The sequence below is a fragment of the Felis catus genome, chromosome E3, assembly GCF_018350175.1.
Source record: "Felis catus isolate Fca126 chromosome E3, F.catus_Fca126_mat1.0, whole genome shotgun sequence".
NCBI classification, from domain to species: Eukaryota; Metazoa; Chordata; class Mammalia; order Carnivora; family Felidae; genus Felis; species Felis catus.
Window position 1 is genome coordinate 39151043 of NC_058383.1, and position 16068 is coordinate 39167110.

Here is a 16068-nt window from a genome sequence, read left to right on the forward strand (position 1 = left end):
GAAGGGCCCATTTCCCACTGGACATCCACTTGGGAGGGTGAGACAACTCACTGGAAAAGTCAGGGGCTCAGGGAAGTTCCTGGCTGGAATAAGATGGCACGTGAAGACGTGGGGGTGAACGAGAAAAAAAATTCAAGGGCGGCCGGGTGCAGAGGCGGGAGTGAGCCATAGTGAAGTAGGCCGAGAGCCTGAGGGGTCCCACCATTCAGTGAGAAACGAAGAGGAACCTCCAGAGGAGAACCAAACACAGCGGCCGTGGGGGAGGGAGAGCTGGGAGGGGCTTTCATCGGGGGGGGGGGGCAGGGAATACCATGAAACGTCACATAGCAGTGACATGGAGAAAGGATGGAGAAATCAGAGGGTGTGGCAGCCAGGGATGTGCCGGTGCTGTAATTTGGGGTGAGTGGTGATGGGAGGTGGGAAGTGTAGCAAGTGTGGTCGGGGACCGCACCACTTTCCCCACTTTTCCCCTCAGCCTGGCTGAGAAAGCAGGGAGGGAACTACTTGCAAAGGAGGAGCTGAGGGGGCTTTCCAGAAGGGACAGGTGTGACCATGCTGGAGAGAAAAAGGCTACAAGATGGGCGTGTCTCAGAGCAGAGTCCTGGTGGCAAAGGGCGGAGCCACATGTGTCCGTGCTCTTGGCTTGAGGGCGTAGTGGCCTGGAGCACACAGGCCTTAGCTTTGTGGTTCTCACACGCGAGATGCCTCAGCACTTGTGAACACCGGGTGCTTACAACATGGCTTGCTGGGGCTCACCCCAGAGATTTCCGGTTTGCCAGGTCCGGGGTGGGGCTCAAGGATCTGAATTTCTAACAAGTTTCTGAATGATTTAGAAGCTGCTGCTTAGGAGCCCTCCCCTTTGAGAACCTCTCCCTGAACTGAATCTTGGCCTACTACATGTTGACTCTGGAAAGTTGACCCTAAGTTCCAGGTTACTCCTCCGAGTAACACTTCATGGGCTGATGGCAGGATCACATGCGGGCTTACCCCTAATCTTTGTAGGGACCGGGACAGTACAGATGAAGCTGCACAGATCCAAGTATTGAAATAAAGGAAAATTGTTAGGTTGGCAAACTCCTCAACCTGTTCTCTTCTCTTACCTGCAGAAGGTGCAGTGTCATGACAACTGTGGTCACCCCCAGGCCACTGAGCCTTGAGAAGACATGGCAGGGGGTCACCTGAGGCTGCTTCCACAAGCCAGGTCTCAGTGAGGCCTCGGGCCACTCAGGTGGGACTCAAGGGGATCTTTTCCCACGGCAATGCACCTGGGCCGTCCACCAGGCCTCCAAGGTGAGAGGTCCCAGTCTGATCTAGAGCCACCCCCAACCCTCGGCCCCGCACTGAGCTCACTGGGTGTACAAGCTATCTTTGTACCCCTTGCAGCCCATGGCAGGCTTCACACTCTTTATTACAGCAAGACAGGTTTTGAGGGAAGTGGGGAGGGAGGCTGGGAAGGAGGCTGGGAGGGAGGCTGGGAGGGAGGCTGGGAGGGGGGTGGAGCTGGCTTTGCTTGCTCTGGTTTCGTTCCCTCTTGGGTAGGGGGCATAGGGCAGGTGAAGCTCAGGAAAATATCCTCCAGGGAGACTTGGTTGACAGAATAGTCGTCCAGCATGAATTTCCTCTTGGCTTGTTCCAGAATGTCAAACACCTGTGGGAAGGAGGGAGGCTGCCGTGGATGATGGGCACAAGGGAGGGGAGGAGGCAACAGAGGGTGGAAAGAGGGAGTATCTCTAGGGGTGTGATAAGGCCCCCAAAAGGCCCATTGCTTTTTCAGCTACCCCCAGAGCACCTCCCCAGAAGTGAGTCCTAGGGAGTCCAGCTGCCTGAGAGCTCGGAAGGGTCCCTGGCTGGGGACAGTGCCAGAAGGCAGAGGCCCTGATTGGATCTCTGGCTTGCCGTGGCCCAGGGCACGTGGCATCCCCTCTCGGGCCCTGCTCCCCTCTCTGTGAAGGGAGGGGCAGGAGGAGCTGATATCTGAGGTCTCTTCTAGCTCCCACATCCTATGTTCTATGAAACCCACGTGAATGTTGCCCTGGAGACGGAGAGAACCTGCGGCAGCTTTGAATGCAACTTACATGCAAGAGGGAGAACAGGTCACCCCAGAAAGCCCGTGACGTCCGAGGTTTGCTCCCTCTGATGCCCAGGTATGTGCTCACCTTGGCCCAGCTGAGGTCCTCCCCGGGCAGGTGGTAATGGACCATCCCTTGGTGCTCATCCTCCAGGACGCTGCCTGCACGAAGGAGACGCCGTGTCCCCGTTGAGGGCCGGGCTGTGGGGGCCAGGGGAGAGCCTCCCGGGACCCTGGAATCACGGCCCTCCTCCCAGGGGTCGCGGGCCCGGGACTCGGCAGGGAGGAGGCACGGAGACACACCTGGGAAGGTCAGGTTCACAAACGCCTTGAACTCCTCCAGGGCCTCCTGCCGCCCTTCGCTCCGGACCTTGGCCCGCAGGGAGTAGCCGCTGCCAAACTTGCTCTTGAGGTGCTGTGGGCTGCCCAGGCACTTGAACTGGCCCTGCACCATGATGGCCAGCCGGGTGCACAAGGCCTCACATTCTTCCATGCTGGGGAGAGGGGCAGAGGTCTGACACGGGGCCGGGGGCGCCGATGCCTGCCTCCCACGTCAAAGGCTCATGCGGGCGGGCCGGTGTTGTCGGCCAGATCGAGCTGTTCCCGATTCCCGTGTTCGGAGGGTGGGCCACACGGTTAAGCCCGGGGACTTTCCTCATCGACTCTGAATCAGCTGCTGGCAGGTCTTCTGTCCACCTAGCCCCTCCCAGCCAGCTCTTGTCCTAGCTCTTCCATCGACCTCTAGAGACCCCGGCTCTACCTGTGGGTGGTGAGAACAATGGCCTTGCCAGACTTGCGGGCTTGTGCCACTGTGCCCCAGAGCAGGCGCCGGGCCACAGGGTCCATGCCAGTGGATGGCTCGTCCAGCAAGATGACTGAAGGCTCTCCAATTAGGGCGACGCCAGTGCTCAACTTTCGTTTGTTGCCACCACTGGGGGCAAAGTGGGGAAAGGTTGGGGTGAAAGGCAAACATCAATCAGGGGTAGCCCAACACTCCCCATGCGTGGGCACACACACACACACACACACGCATGCGGGCACACGCACATGCGTGCATTTTCCTTTCAGTTCAGAAAGTACTCCCCAGCCTCTAATGGAGCGTTAGTAGTGTGGTCCCCTAGTCTCCCACCCTCCCGTGAGGTTGCATTGTGACTTGGCTGTCCATTCAGTGTATAAGCCATTGCCCTGGGCACAGGACATGTGGACACATGGTGAGCACATGCTTGATGAGTCTTCTTTGAGGGTCTCTGCAGTGTTCAGGGAGTAAGGGCAGAGGGCCATTTTAGTAATTTTTTTTAAGTGAACACATAGCATTTACAGTGCGCAAAGGGCTGTTTTAAACTTGGCAAATGTTGACTCATTTAATCTACCAAAAATACAAGGAAGTACAAAAAGCTGCTTGAAATCAACATCAGAGAGGGATGAGCCAAAGATGACAGTCACCTGACCCCTGGGCAAGTCTGATTTCCCAGCCCCTGGCGGGGAGGGGGGGGGAATACTGTCGCGAACCGCCAGGGGGCGTTGCACACAACCCCAGCGGGTCCTGGGACGGAGGGGAGGGGGCGTGGCCCTGCTTGGCGAGCTAGGCCAAGCGAGTTGCTGAGTATGGGTGGCAGCGGAAGACTGAGGCTTGTCAGCAAAACGTGCGCAGTTCAGATGCCTCAGACGTAGCAAGATAAGGTCATGTGTGAAATGGGAGGCTGCCAAAAATCAGAAGCCCTCTGCAAAGTGGCAGGTGCCATCTGCTTGTGCTCAGCCACCCACTTGCTAGGGGGCCAAGAGGAAACGGTACCTCAGGGCAGCCCAGGCCATGGTCCATTCTTACGCCTCCCACAAATCCACACAGTGGCAGGGACTGCCCTGAGCTGATGGCCCTGGCCCTGCACGGAGGAGAGCCGGGCACGTCTCGCCGGTGGAGGTGGCGGGACCGAGGGAGCCCCAGGTCTCACCTGTAGGTCTTCACCAGTTTGTCAGTGTAGGCGTACATGAGTAACTCCTCAAGAATTTGTTCCACGCAGGTGCCGATGTGGCGCTCGGGGATGCCCCGGATCCGGGCGTACATGACCAGCGTCTCCCAGCCCATCATGTGGTTGAGCAGGGTGTCAAACTGGGGACAGTAGCCCACCCACTGCCGCACCTGGTAGGGGGGAGGCACATCAGAAGGAAAGCCGCCTGCTGCACGGGGGGCCCGGACGCCTGCCCTGGCCTTGCCCGCCCCCCCCCCCCCCGGCTCCTGCTCTGCCCCGTGCATCCCCACGTTGGCCATGTAGACAGACGTGTGCCCGGCTGCAGTGTTCGCTGGCGGGGTCTGTGGACGGGGCACACGAGGGGCCCTTCTGCCTGGCCGGCATGAAACGTCAGTGCTCAGTGCCTGCCTGCCTCGTGCCCTTCCAGGTATCATGTCAGTAGAAGATGGTTAATTTTTCCCCCTTATTAGACATATAAGCTACAACTAGGTTTTCTTTATATTCACGTGAAGACTACCAGAGCCTGGCGTGGTCAGGGTGGTGTGCACCACCAGACATTTCACGGACATGTGCTCTCTGCAGAGGACCAATCGCGTATTGTTTTTGCCAAATGTATCATCCCATGTCTACCATTTTGCAAGTTACTTTTCTAACTCAACATTATGTCTTTTTTCTTTCATGTTTGTTTTTGAGGGAGAGCAAGAGAGAGTGCAAGCAGGGGAGGGACAGGGAGAGAGAGGGTGATAGAGGATCCAAGCAGGCTCCGTGCTGACGCAGGGTTTGAACCCACGAACTGTGAGATCATGACCTGGGCTGAGGTCAGACGCTCAACTGACTGAGCCACCCACGTGCTCCTCAACATTATACGTGAAAGATCTTTCTCAGTCAAGAAATGCCGTCCTACCCCAACTCAGTTTAACTGCTACTTAGCCATTAGGGGGAGGTTTCTAGATTTTATTTAGCTGTTTATAAAAAAAAAGTCAGGCACATGTCAGTTATTTCCAAGGTTCTGCTTTTATAAACTTGGGGTGAACTACCCTGGTTTGCGCCCATGGTCAGGTGCTCCCCTGGAGGACAAGATGAAGATAGTAGGGAGCCATTTTTGAAAAACAACCAATGCTGTCCTTCCTGTCTTCCCGCTAAAGATGCCAGACTACTCTGGACACCACCGTCTGGGGCAGGGTGAGCAGCTCTGACCGGGTGCAGACCTGAAAACCGCCTGGATGGAGTGAACTAGGGGACAACGTGCCAGGACATCCCACAACCGAGGGCAGGGCTCCCCCTGAAGACAGACGCCACCGGGCAGGAGCAAAGTGCCGGGAGGAAACACGGGCTTGACAGAAGAGGCTTCGAGCATCTCACTATGAGACATGAAGATTTCTGGTAGGTTGCCTTCATTGGGTGATCTTCACCTGCCATTTCTTTTATTTCTAGTTTGCTGAAAATTGTCTATGATCATGTGTGGGACGGGGTTCCTGTCAAGTGCTTTTTCAGCATCTGTTGATAAATGGTTCTTTCCCCCGCTTTGATCTACTAAGGTAGTGATTTCTGTTGGTGGGTTTTTTGCTCTGGAGCCTTACTCATGTTTCTAGAGCAAACCTGACTTGATCATAATTTTTATTTTCTCAACTCCTGCTGGATTTACATCAGTAATTTAGGGTGTTTATGTTTTTTTGTGAAACTGGTCCCTGGCTTGTTTTAGATACCGTCCTTGCCTGGTTTTACTAGCTCCCGAGCTGGGCAGTGCCCTAGCTTCTCTCCCAAGCTTCTGCAGCAGGGCTTCTGCTACAGGGACATGATCTGCTGAGTGGTGGCCGGTCCTGTCCAAGAAGGGGTAGATCTTTGACCTTCGTTTCAGGTCTCTACAGGTTTTGGTCTGTACAGGTTTTCTATCTCTTGAAAGAGTTTGGGGGTAGAAGGCTTGAGAATGTGATGTGATCTAGAGAAGAGGAAGGAGTGTGGTGTTTCTTACACACCTGACTTGGCAGTAACCTGCTGTCTCCACGGCTCGGCTGGGTGGTCACGGAGCCCTACTCGGCACTCGGTGGTGCTGTGGACCGAGGACGACCCCTCATTGGAGCCAGATAATTCTGGGGCAGTGAGCAGGTCTCACAGAAATGCAGATGGACTCTCGGGAGTCACAGCTGATGCTTGGAACACCAGCACATCCTGCCAAGAATATATTTTAGCAAATGAAAAGAATGCTTGAAAGTACTTGTCCAGATCAAGGGTGGCAAGCAGAAGGCTCACAAAGGGGGAAGAGCAAGGAGTTTGCTGCCGAGAGGGATCCGTGTGGGGTTCCCAGTGGGAAGCGCAGGAACGGAGGTGCAGGCTTAACTAGATTTAAATTCCACGTTTCTAGTGGTGAGGTCACATAGACAGCCAGGAGGTGATGTGCAGATGGGCTCTGGGAGGACTGGAATCCGATTTCCGGGCAGATGTGTTGTGTTGTATTTTTATTTTATTTTATTTTATTTTATTTTATTTTATTTTATTTTATTTTATTTTATTTTATTTTATTTTATAATATATATATATATTTTATGTTTTTATGTTTATTTTTGAGAGAAAGAGCGTGAGTTGGGGAGGGGCAGAGAGAGAGGGAGACACAGAGTCCGAAACAGGCTGCAGGCTCCGAGCTGTCAGCACAGAGCCCGATGTGGGGCCCAAACTCATAAACCGTGAGATCATGATCTGAGCCGAAGTCAGACTGAGTCACCCAGGTGCCCCCTTAACATTTTTTTTTAACTTAAGTAGTCTCTGCACCCAACATGGGGCTCAAACTCATGATGCTGAGATTAAGAGGCATAGGCTCCACCGACTGAGCCAGCCAGGTGCCCCTGATATGTGGCCTTTTCTAATTGGCTTCTTCCAGTGAGCCTCGTGTCTTTCAGGCTGTGGCACGCGCATCAGCATTTCGTCCCTTTACGTGGCTGAACGTTGTTGCATCGTACGCGTGGATCACGTGTTGTGTATCTGTGGATACACTGATGGACCTTTTGGTTCCTGTGAAAAATGCTACTATGAACATCCACATGCAGGTTTTTATGTGGATGTAGGTTTCCATTTCTCCGGGGTTCAGGCCTCTGGGTGGAGTTTCTGGCTCGTGTGTCGACTTTGTGTTTCATCGTTTGAGTATCTTCCTGGATCATGTTTTCCTTGGGGCCTTCAGTCCCTTTGTATTTAACATACTTACTGATGTATTTGGATGTCGGTCTGCCCACTTATTCAGGGCTGAGTGTTCCACATATTCTCGTATTCTGTGTTCTTCTTTCTCCATCACTTCTCATCGTCGGTCACATTATTGTTTTCATTTCCCTACAGTCCCCCTCTGTGGCTTATTCCTGGCCCCCATTCTTGTGCTCAGGGAGGAGCAGAGAGAGAGAGAGACAGAGACAGAATCTGAAACAGACTCCGGGCTCTGAACTGTCAGCACAGAGCCCAATGTGGGGCTCGAACTCACGAACCATGAGATCATGACCTGAGCCGAAGTCGGACACTTAACCGACCGAGCCACCCAGGCACCCCGTTAATATTTGTATGTATTTTAAACCTCACGAGAAACTATTGTTATAGCTTTGTTTAATCAAAACTCATATGTTTCTCCCCCCCCCCCCCCCCTTTCTTTAAATCATTCTTCAATCCTTTCTGCATGACTTTGAGCTTCCTTCAGGGATGATTTTCCCTCTGGGTAAAGGTGGCTCTCATTTATTATCATTATTTGGTACACATACACTGGTGATCAGTTCTGTCAGTTTTTGCTTATCTGGAAACGTCTTCTGACCTTTTTACAGCATGGCTTGACTGCATGTATCATTCTGGGCTCGTCGTTAGCACTTGTGTCATTTGTAGGGTGACATTCTGTTGTCTTTTGGCCTCTTTCCTTTCTGTTGAGAAGTCATCTGCTGGCCTAAGTGTTGCTCCTTCCAAAGTGGGTCCTCCTGTGTTTGTGGTCCAGCAGTTTTATGATCGTGTTCCTAGGGATTTATTTCTTTTAATTTCTCCTGCTTAGGATTCATAGGGATTTACTTATTTATAATTTGATGTCTTTCATAAACTTGGGAACGTTATAAACATTAAGTTTTCAAGTCCCACTTTGCCTCATATTTGTGTCCTTTCCATCTGAGACTTCAGTTACACATACATTAAACCTTTTCACCGCATCCTCTGTATCAGATTATTACGTATGGCTGTAAAACACGTTACTCCAAAACGTAGCTGTAGTTTGTTAGTTATTCGGTGGTTTCTGCAGGTCAGATCGTGAATCTGGGGGCAGCTTGGCTGGGTGGTTCTGGGCAGGGTCTCTCATGAGGCGGCCTTTAGGCTCTCTGCCGGGCCTATGTCACCTGAAGCCTGGGGGATCTGCCTCTGAGCTCCCTCTGGTCGCGATGGGCAGGCCTCCGGACCCTGGGGCCGTTCCCTCCACAGGGCCCTGTGAGCGTCCTCATGATGTGGCAGTCAGCTTCCAGCAGCCTGAGGGATGTGAGGGAAGGGGCGCATTCCAGACGGAAGCTGTGGGCTCTCCTCTCAGCCAGTCTTGGGGCTGACACCCCATCTCTTCTCCACCGTGTTGCTGGTTGCATAGACCCACCCTTGGCCCAGCACGGGAGGGGCTGCTCAAGGGTGTGAATCCCAGGAGGAGGGTCCCTCGGGCTGTCTCCACTGTGTGTCATGTTCCTTGCCTTTTCCTGGATAGCGTCTGCCCTTTGATTCTCCAGGCTTCACTCTGTAATATCCTTCGGAGGCGGGATTTTGTCTTGTACGCGGACCTGCTTATTTTTTATTGCTCACCAAGCAATGCTTTGGATGACTGTTTGTGGAAATCGTTTGAAGCCACGGTGATAGCATTTCCTCCCAGAGAAGATGGACGTTTGCTTCCAACAGGCGTCTGGGAGCACTGGCAGCTCAGGGTTCCGTCAGCCCCATTTCGGGGGACTGAGACCAGGCCAGGCCTTTGTGCGATCCTTGGATGAGCTTGTCTACATGTAGCTCATGTCTACAGCAGGGTGCAGCCTTGGGGGTCCACCCTCTAAGAAAGGATGCGCTCGCCCGGAACTCAGTGCCTGTCACTTCGGCGCCAAGAGCGGCACTCAGCTCCCAGCCGTCCGGGCCGGACCTCGTTGCCTCCCTGGGCCTCTCCCCTCCTCCCTCCTAGCTCAGTCTTTGCCATCTTTTCAGCCCCCTGGAGGTGTTTTCAGAGTTTGGTCCTGTTTTTCTAGTTATCACCAGGAAGGCGGTCAGAGATATGTACTTTGCTATTGCCAGAAGCCTGACCTGTAATTTTTACAATGGTAAAAAAAAGATAAAATGAGCAGTAAATGTTTCACAGCCGTGAGAGGCTTATGTTGGCTGCGGTTGTCTGGGCAGGCTCTCTACCCGGCAATACACGCTCTTGAACGCGCCTGTGTGGGCACTTCCGCTCTCTCTCTGAACACGGTCTTGGTCACGGACACTGCAGCTGATTGGAAGAACTTCCCGGTGACACGGTGGCTGGTGCTGTGGAGTGCAGGTTCAACTATGCTGCCGCGGGTTGGTCTCTTCCTCCGCCTTCCGCCGCCAGCTACTGCCGTGTCCCTCTCCGCTCCCTGCATGGTGGGGACTCACTCTCGTGACCAGAGCTCTTGGCCACTGAGAGTCCTGGGCCCAGCACAGTTGTTAGCACGTCCAGGCCATTGTCGAATTGGTGCTGGTAGTTGAGGTGGGGACTCTGAGAAGAGGATCGGGTTCGAGGGGCTCATCATGTAAATTTGGGTTTAAACTGGGAGACGTCTGAGTAAGGCCGACTAGGAGGCGTGCGTGTGCAGGTCTGATGCACAGGGCTGTGGTGGCTACGGGGGAGGCCGAAGACAGGGGGGTGGGGGTGGGGGTGGGGTAACGACCAAGTCAGGCAGGGGCGGCGAGTATGGAGCAAGAAATACAGAGGGCTGGTGTTGCAGCCGTGAGGAGTCTGGGAAAGAAGGGTCATGGTGGGAAGAGCCAGAGGAGAGGGGAAGGCTGCAGCTCTCAGGGGGGACAGTCCGCATTATGAGATGCCCCGCAAAAGGCAGGAAAGGCCAGCCGGGAGGCTAGAGTGGCCTCACACGCACAGGGGAGCGGCCGCAAGTCTGGAGTGGCCTCGGTGTGTGCAGGGGAGCAGCCAGGAGGCTGGGTGGACGCGGGGCCCTTTGGGAGGGATGTGGAGGGCTGTGAGCAGTCGACACCAGAGATAGGGAGCTCAGAGAAGAGGTCTAAGGGGGGGCCGTGGGGCTGGGAGGCACGTATAAACCTGATCCACGGGGGTCTTCTGAGACCAGGTGCACCCCTGCGTCACACCCCCAGGTGCACTTTCGCGGCCCCTCCTCCGACACAGCTACCCCGTCCCGGTCACACCCTACCTTCCTGAGGTGAGAGCTGATGCTGAGGCCCCTGATAAAGGCGTCCCCAGAGGTGATGGGCTCTTCCCCGGTCAGCATTTTGAAGATGGACGTTTTCCCAGCTCCGTTGACACCAAGAAGGCCAAAGCACTCCTCTGCCTGGACGGCGAAGGACACCTTGTTCACGGCCAGCAGGGGCACCTTCCTGCCGTAGACCTGATGTGCCCAAGACAGAAGGCGCTCGGTGAGGAGGCCGGGGATCAGCAGCCCGGAGCCTCCCCTGTGCTTGTCACCTCCATTCTGGGGCAGGTCCCGGCTGCCCCCGGGGCCCAGGGGCCGGTGTGTGCCAGGCTTGGCTGTGCCTTCCCTCCCGGCAGGGTGAGGGAAGTCTGCTCTCCTTTTTCCCCTGCGAACCCGGAGAGCCTCGTTCCCCAGGATAAGCCTCTTCCCTTCTGTCCTTAAAGCATAACCCCTTCGATGTTGCCTGTGTTGTTGGTTTATTGGTTTGTTTTGGCCACCAGTGACTACAAAGCTACAGAGTTCCTGGATGTTTGAAGGGTCTCTTGGTAAAATTCTGGCCGGAGCTCTGGGGCAGACTAACCAGGTTTGCTCTGAGCTGTCTGACACTTCCCCCAACACGGGCTCCCCTGCAAACTGCCTTCTAGATCCTGGAGAGGGTCAGCCAGTCCTGTCCAACCTTGAAGCTTCCTGGGGTTTGGGGCTCCGGTGCCCTCCCACGCTAGGCCCTCCTGTCCTGAAGGGGACCCCCAAAGATGCTACGGAGGGCTGAGGTGCTAACGCCTGTCTTTGGGCACTCTGGGTGCAAACAAACTAGGATGCGGTTCATTCACAGAGGACGCACCCCTGCCAGTCTGTCTCAGTCCTTGGCGGCTGGAGCTAGCAGACAGGGCCCCTCCCCCGCCCAGGCAGCAGCTTCCTTATCAAAGGGCCACCCGAAGAATGGTCTTCACCTTTGGGATTCTTTGCCTTTGGGGCACGTCTGATGTTACCTTTGACACGTCTTTAAGAACAAGTGGGTTTTCCTCACGCAGCTTTTTCAAAGAAGTCTGGACCATTTTTGCCTCCTCTTGCACATCTTGGTCTCTGGGCACGGACGTTACCTTCTGCAACATTACCTGCTTTCCCCAGACAAGGGTGGGAAGGGTGAGTGCTTTTGCGAGGGCGGGAGGCGGAGGCCTCACGCACACCCCGCCGCCCCTTCCCCCAGGGCCAATGTGGGTATTCCGGACCAAGCTCACAGCCGTGTGGTCAGGGTATGGTGGATGTGGAAATTCCACGTGGCTTTTCCTTTTGGGAAAAATTCAAAGACTTGAAGCCTGGGGATGTGAAGGCACAAGTCCATTTTCTAGAGTTTCTAAAGTCCTTGTGGGACTTTTGCCTCTGGAAGATTCTCAGACCAAGAGCTGACAGAACAGACCTTTCTCCTATCAGGCTCCTGGAGGAACGTGGGGAAGAGGTGTTCCGGAAAGGGGACTGGTTTTGCTTCTGCTCGGCTGACCAGCGTCACAGGAGCCAAGCCATCCCTCCCCCTTCCCTGTCCCTCCAGAGCCACGGGGGTCCCCGGCACTGGCTGTCACCCCCTCTGCCCTGGGGGTGGATTACCGTCTCCAGACTCCCTCAGATGCTGAGAGTCAAGGCCACTCCCGACCACAAACAGGAGGCCGTGAGCCAGCCCGTTCACCCGTGCTTCGAGAGTCACTCTCTGACCCACTCACCGATTCTTGCTTCCCGTTGAGGTCAGAAAACCTGGCTTTCAATTCCCACAAGACATTGGTTTCAATGAGGAAAAGCAGGATGAGGTACACAGACCCCAAGATGGCGAGGGCTGCCAAGTACTTCCCCATCCCGAGGGACTCCCAGGCGTAGACGCTCTCCTGGACCGTGTATCCCTCTACTAACGGGGAAAAAGCAGGTGTTACCAAACTTTGGGTGGTTTCCCGGCTTTTCCTCACCTTCTACCTATAGTGGGCAAATTTCTACCAGAGCAAGTGCCATTGGAATGCCACATGTGCGTCACCAGCGCTGTCACCACATTCCGGCAGATGGTAAACATGAACTACACTTTGCTTTTCTTGCGACAACCCATCATCTGTGCAAATAATGCAGTAAAATCAAGGACCTCGCCCTGTCCACGTGACAGCTGTTTGAAATGCAAGATATTTATGCGTTTGGTTCTTTGATCTGTCTTCAGTCCCCTACAGCTTCAAACAACCAGTCACGTAAAAACATTTGAGAGCCTCTATTCCCCTCTTTTTTTTTTAATTCTTAGAAAATATTTTCTTTTTAATTTTTTAAATGTTTATTTATTTTTGAGAGAGAGAGAGACAGATCGTGAGCAGGAGAGGGGCAGAGAGAGAGGGAGACACAGAACCCGAAGCAGGCTCCAGGCTCTGAGCTGTCAGCACAGAACCCGACATGGGGCTCGAACTCACGAACCACAAGATCGTGACCTGAGCTGAAGTGTGATGGTTAACCAACTGAGCCACCCAGGTGCCCCCTCTATTCCCCTCTTTTTAATCTGATCTGCTTTAAGATTTTTCTTTTAAATATGTGTATTTTATTAAAAAAATTTTTTTTTAATGTTTATTCTTGAGACAGAGAGACAGCATGAATGGGGGAGGGTCAGAGAGAGGGAGACACAGAATCCGAAGCGGGCTCCAGGCTCTGAGTTGTCAGCACAGAGCCCTATGTGGGGCTCGAACTTATGGACTGTGAGATCATGACCTGAGCCGAAGTCAGACACTTAACCGACTGAGCCACCCAGGAGCCCCTAAGTATGTGTATTTTAAAATTATGCTGTAAATACACCCTGGGGAAAAGGAACACGGACGAGGGAGAGAATAAAGTTCCTTCTCCACTCACCCAAACTGTTGTGATAGTATTGTTTAATCCTTCTACCCTTTCGAGATACGATCTTTTACAATATAAATGGAGTGATACCATGCATTATTTTCTCCAACTCACTAGTTTCATTTAATAATGCGTAATGGACATCGGCCGTATCAGGATGCAGAGATCAAAATAATAAAGATGTCTGGCGATGGTAAACACAGGGACAGTGATGAGAACCAGCATTATTGCAAGTCGGCTTTGTAACTCTGCTTGTGGTTTTCTACACCACTGAAGAACCTGCATAAAAACAATGACCACTCCATGATTCTGGATACACAACACACAGTCACTGAAAGGGAGTGGGTACGGGTGGTATAGGAGCAGTTTTTGTGTTATGGAAATTAAGCTCGCGCAAACTCAAAATGCAACGTCAGAACCGAAGGGTGGGTGGTGACCACAAAGAAGATAGCTCTAGAATACACATGAAAGGAAGTAAGAAATTAAGCCGTTTCATAGGAGGTACCTAGGGTAGTTGAATTCACAGAGTTAGAAAGTGAAATGGTGGCCACAGGAGGGGGCATCAGAGTTTCATGGGGACAGAGTTTCGGTTGTGCAGGGTGAAAAAAGAGACGGGCGCCTGGGCGGCTCAGCGGGCTGAGCGTCCGACTCTTGATTTCAGCTCAGTTCATGATCTTGTGAGTTCGAGCCCCGTGTTGGGCTCTGCAATGACAGTGCAGGGTCTGCTTGGGACTCTCTCTCTCTCTCAAAATAAATAAATGAAACTTAAAAAAAAAAGTTCTGGAGACGGACGGTAGCAATTGCTGCACAACAGTGTGACTGTGCTTCATGCCGCTGAACTTATGCTCACAAACGGACAAAATGGTGAACTTTATATACATTTTGCCACAATTGAAAAAAATAGATAATTTTGCAAGGTGTTGGAGAGCATGTGGACAAATCGGACCTGTCTTATATCGCTGGCAAAAATGTAAAATGGGCGCAGCCACCACGGAAAGCAGTTTGGTGGCTCCTCAAAGAGCTAAGCCACATATTCGCTCGTAGGTATGGACTCCAGGGAACTGAAAACACGTCCACGCGAAAGCTGGAAGGTGGATGTTCGCGGCAGCACTATTCATAACTGCCAAAAAGTGGAAACAGCCCACGTGTCCATCACCGGATGAATACACGAACGAATTGTGGTCCCTTCACACAATGGAATAGTATTCAGCCGCAAAAAGGGAACAAAGTACTAATACCTGCTACAACGGACGTGAACCGTGAACCTTGCAAACATTACTCCGAGTGGAAGGAGGCACACATAAAGGACCACGTACCGTGTGATTCCATTGATATGAAATGTCCACAAGAGGCAGATCCACAGAGACAGAAAGTAGATTTTGTGGCTGCCAGGGGCTATGGGGAGAAGGGAATGGGGAAGGAGTGTGAATGGAGGGCGTTTCTTTTTGGTGAGATGGAAATGTTCTCGAACTGGGATCGTGGTGTTCCTCGTACAGCCTTGTGAATATGCCCAGACCCGCCGACTTGTATCCTGTAGGAGGGCGGATCTCCATTTGCGATACTCACAAAATTTATTACACTTAGACTGGCTCAGGTTCCTGGTTTCGCATAACTTCTGGAGTCCGTAGTTGTAGTATAAGTTGAAGAGAGCCATTCCCAGGCAGTGGCCGGGGAGTATTAGGAAGGCATGATCCAACGACTCCGAGACCCTGGTGCGGCCTTGGTCTGTGAGGGTGACAGAAAATAGTAACTCTCCTCGCAGCAAGGAAGAGGGCATGTCCCCTAGCACACGTCTCTCCGGGCTAGCTGCCTGTCTATCTACGCCAAGGATCTGATGTCTGTATCTGTTATCTGTATCTGTATCTGTTATCTCTCACCGCACTGTCACGCCCCGGCCCCAGACCAGAGACCTGGTTCCCCCTCTGCGGTCACTCAGCCCCCACGCCGTGAACAGTTGTCTTCTGCAATGCTTCTTGAGCCTGCGTTTCACCCCCACTCCATCTGTTCCTGCAGACGTGTGCCAAAATGCTTGGTGTGATTTTTGGGAAACCCAGCAAGAGCTCAGCTGCCTCGTGAAACGCATCTGCGGAAGGGGTGAGTTTAGAGGCCGGAGGGAGACACGGTTTACAGGGGAGCTGGGGCCTGACCGCAGGGTCTGGTGGGCCCGCTGTGAGCTTGTCTGAACGTCATGGTACAAACGGATAATGAGACTCAGGACCCGCCTATATAGTTTGTGGACACAAAACCATCATTTGCGATGCTGTACGTCACCATGTACCTGGAAAGGCCACAAGAATCAACCAGAGTAAGAAATGAAGGCAAGGTGAGCCAATTGGCTGGTTGTGAAGTAAATATGCAGAAACTGGGGCCCCTTAGAGGTTAAGAGAAACCAATTTTTAGATTTGTGTTATGTTAAAAAAACGGAATACCGAACGAGGTTGTAAAGAAATTGAGCTACGTTTAAAAAATATTAAATGTTTATTTACAACAAATAAACAAACGTGTTCTGTAAAAGCAATATTCTACACCTAAGCTTATTACAAGAGGACGGATGTGTGGTGCATGCACAGGGCATGGTCCGGTACTGGACCGTGTTGATAGTTCACGCACGCCCCTGAGTCCCGCCACCATCCCCCCAGTCCCCGCCCCACCTCGCCCCGCAACGTGCAGCGCCAGCACAGTGTCACCGACAGAAAGGAGGAACCGAGGGGCGGGGGTTGGGGCTCTCATGTCACACTTTGTGGCTCCAGACCCACGGGGAATTCGGGGGAGCCCAGGGACACGTGACTTGCAGATGGCCTGGGGAGAG

General features: G+C 53.1%; 1 protein-coding gene across 1 annotated transcript in view; it reads right to left on the bottom strand.

The window, feature by feature from the left end:
* Positions 1–318: 318 nt before the first annotated feature.
* LOC101081185 (ATP-binding cassette sub-family A member 17-like) overlaps positions 319–16068 on the bottom strand; it is a 75636-nt gene continuing 59886 nt past the window's right edge. The window contains exons 21-29 of the mRNA XM_045047651.1: positions 14826–14984; positions 12125–12303; positions 11399–11527; positions 10410–10604; positions 4018–4205; positions 2829–2999; positions 2372–2562; positions 2076–2230; positions 319–1648 (exon numbers count right to left, since the gene is read on the bottom strand). Of these exons, the coding sequence (XP_044903586.1) occupies positions 1409–1648; positions 2076–2230; positions 2372–2562; positions 2829–2999; positions 4018–4205; positions 10410–10604; positions 11399–11527; positions 12125–12303; positions 14826–14984 (1607 nt within the window). The 3' untranslated portion in view covers positions 319–1408. The remainder of the gene's footprint in view (positions 1649–2075; positions 2231–2371; positions 2563–2828; positions 3000–4017; positions 4206–10409; positions 10605–11398; positions 11528–12124; positions 12304–14825; positions 14985–16068) is intronic.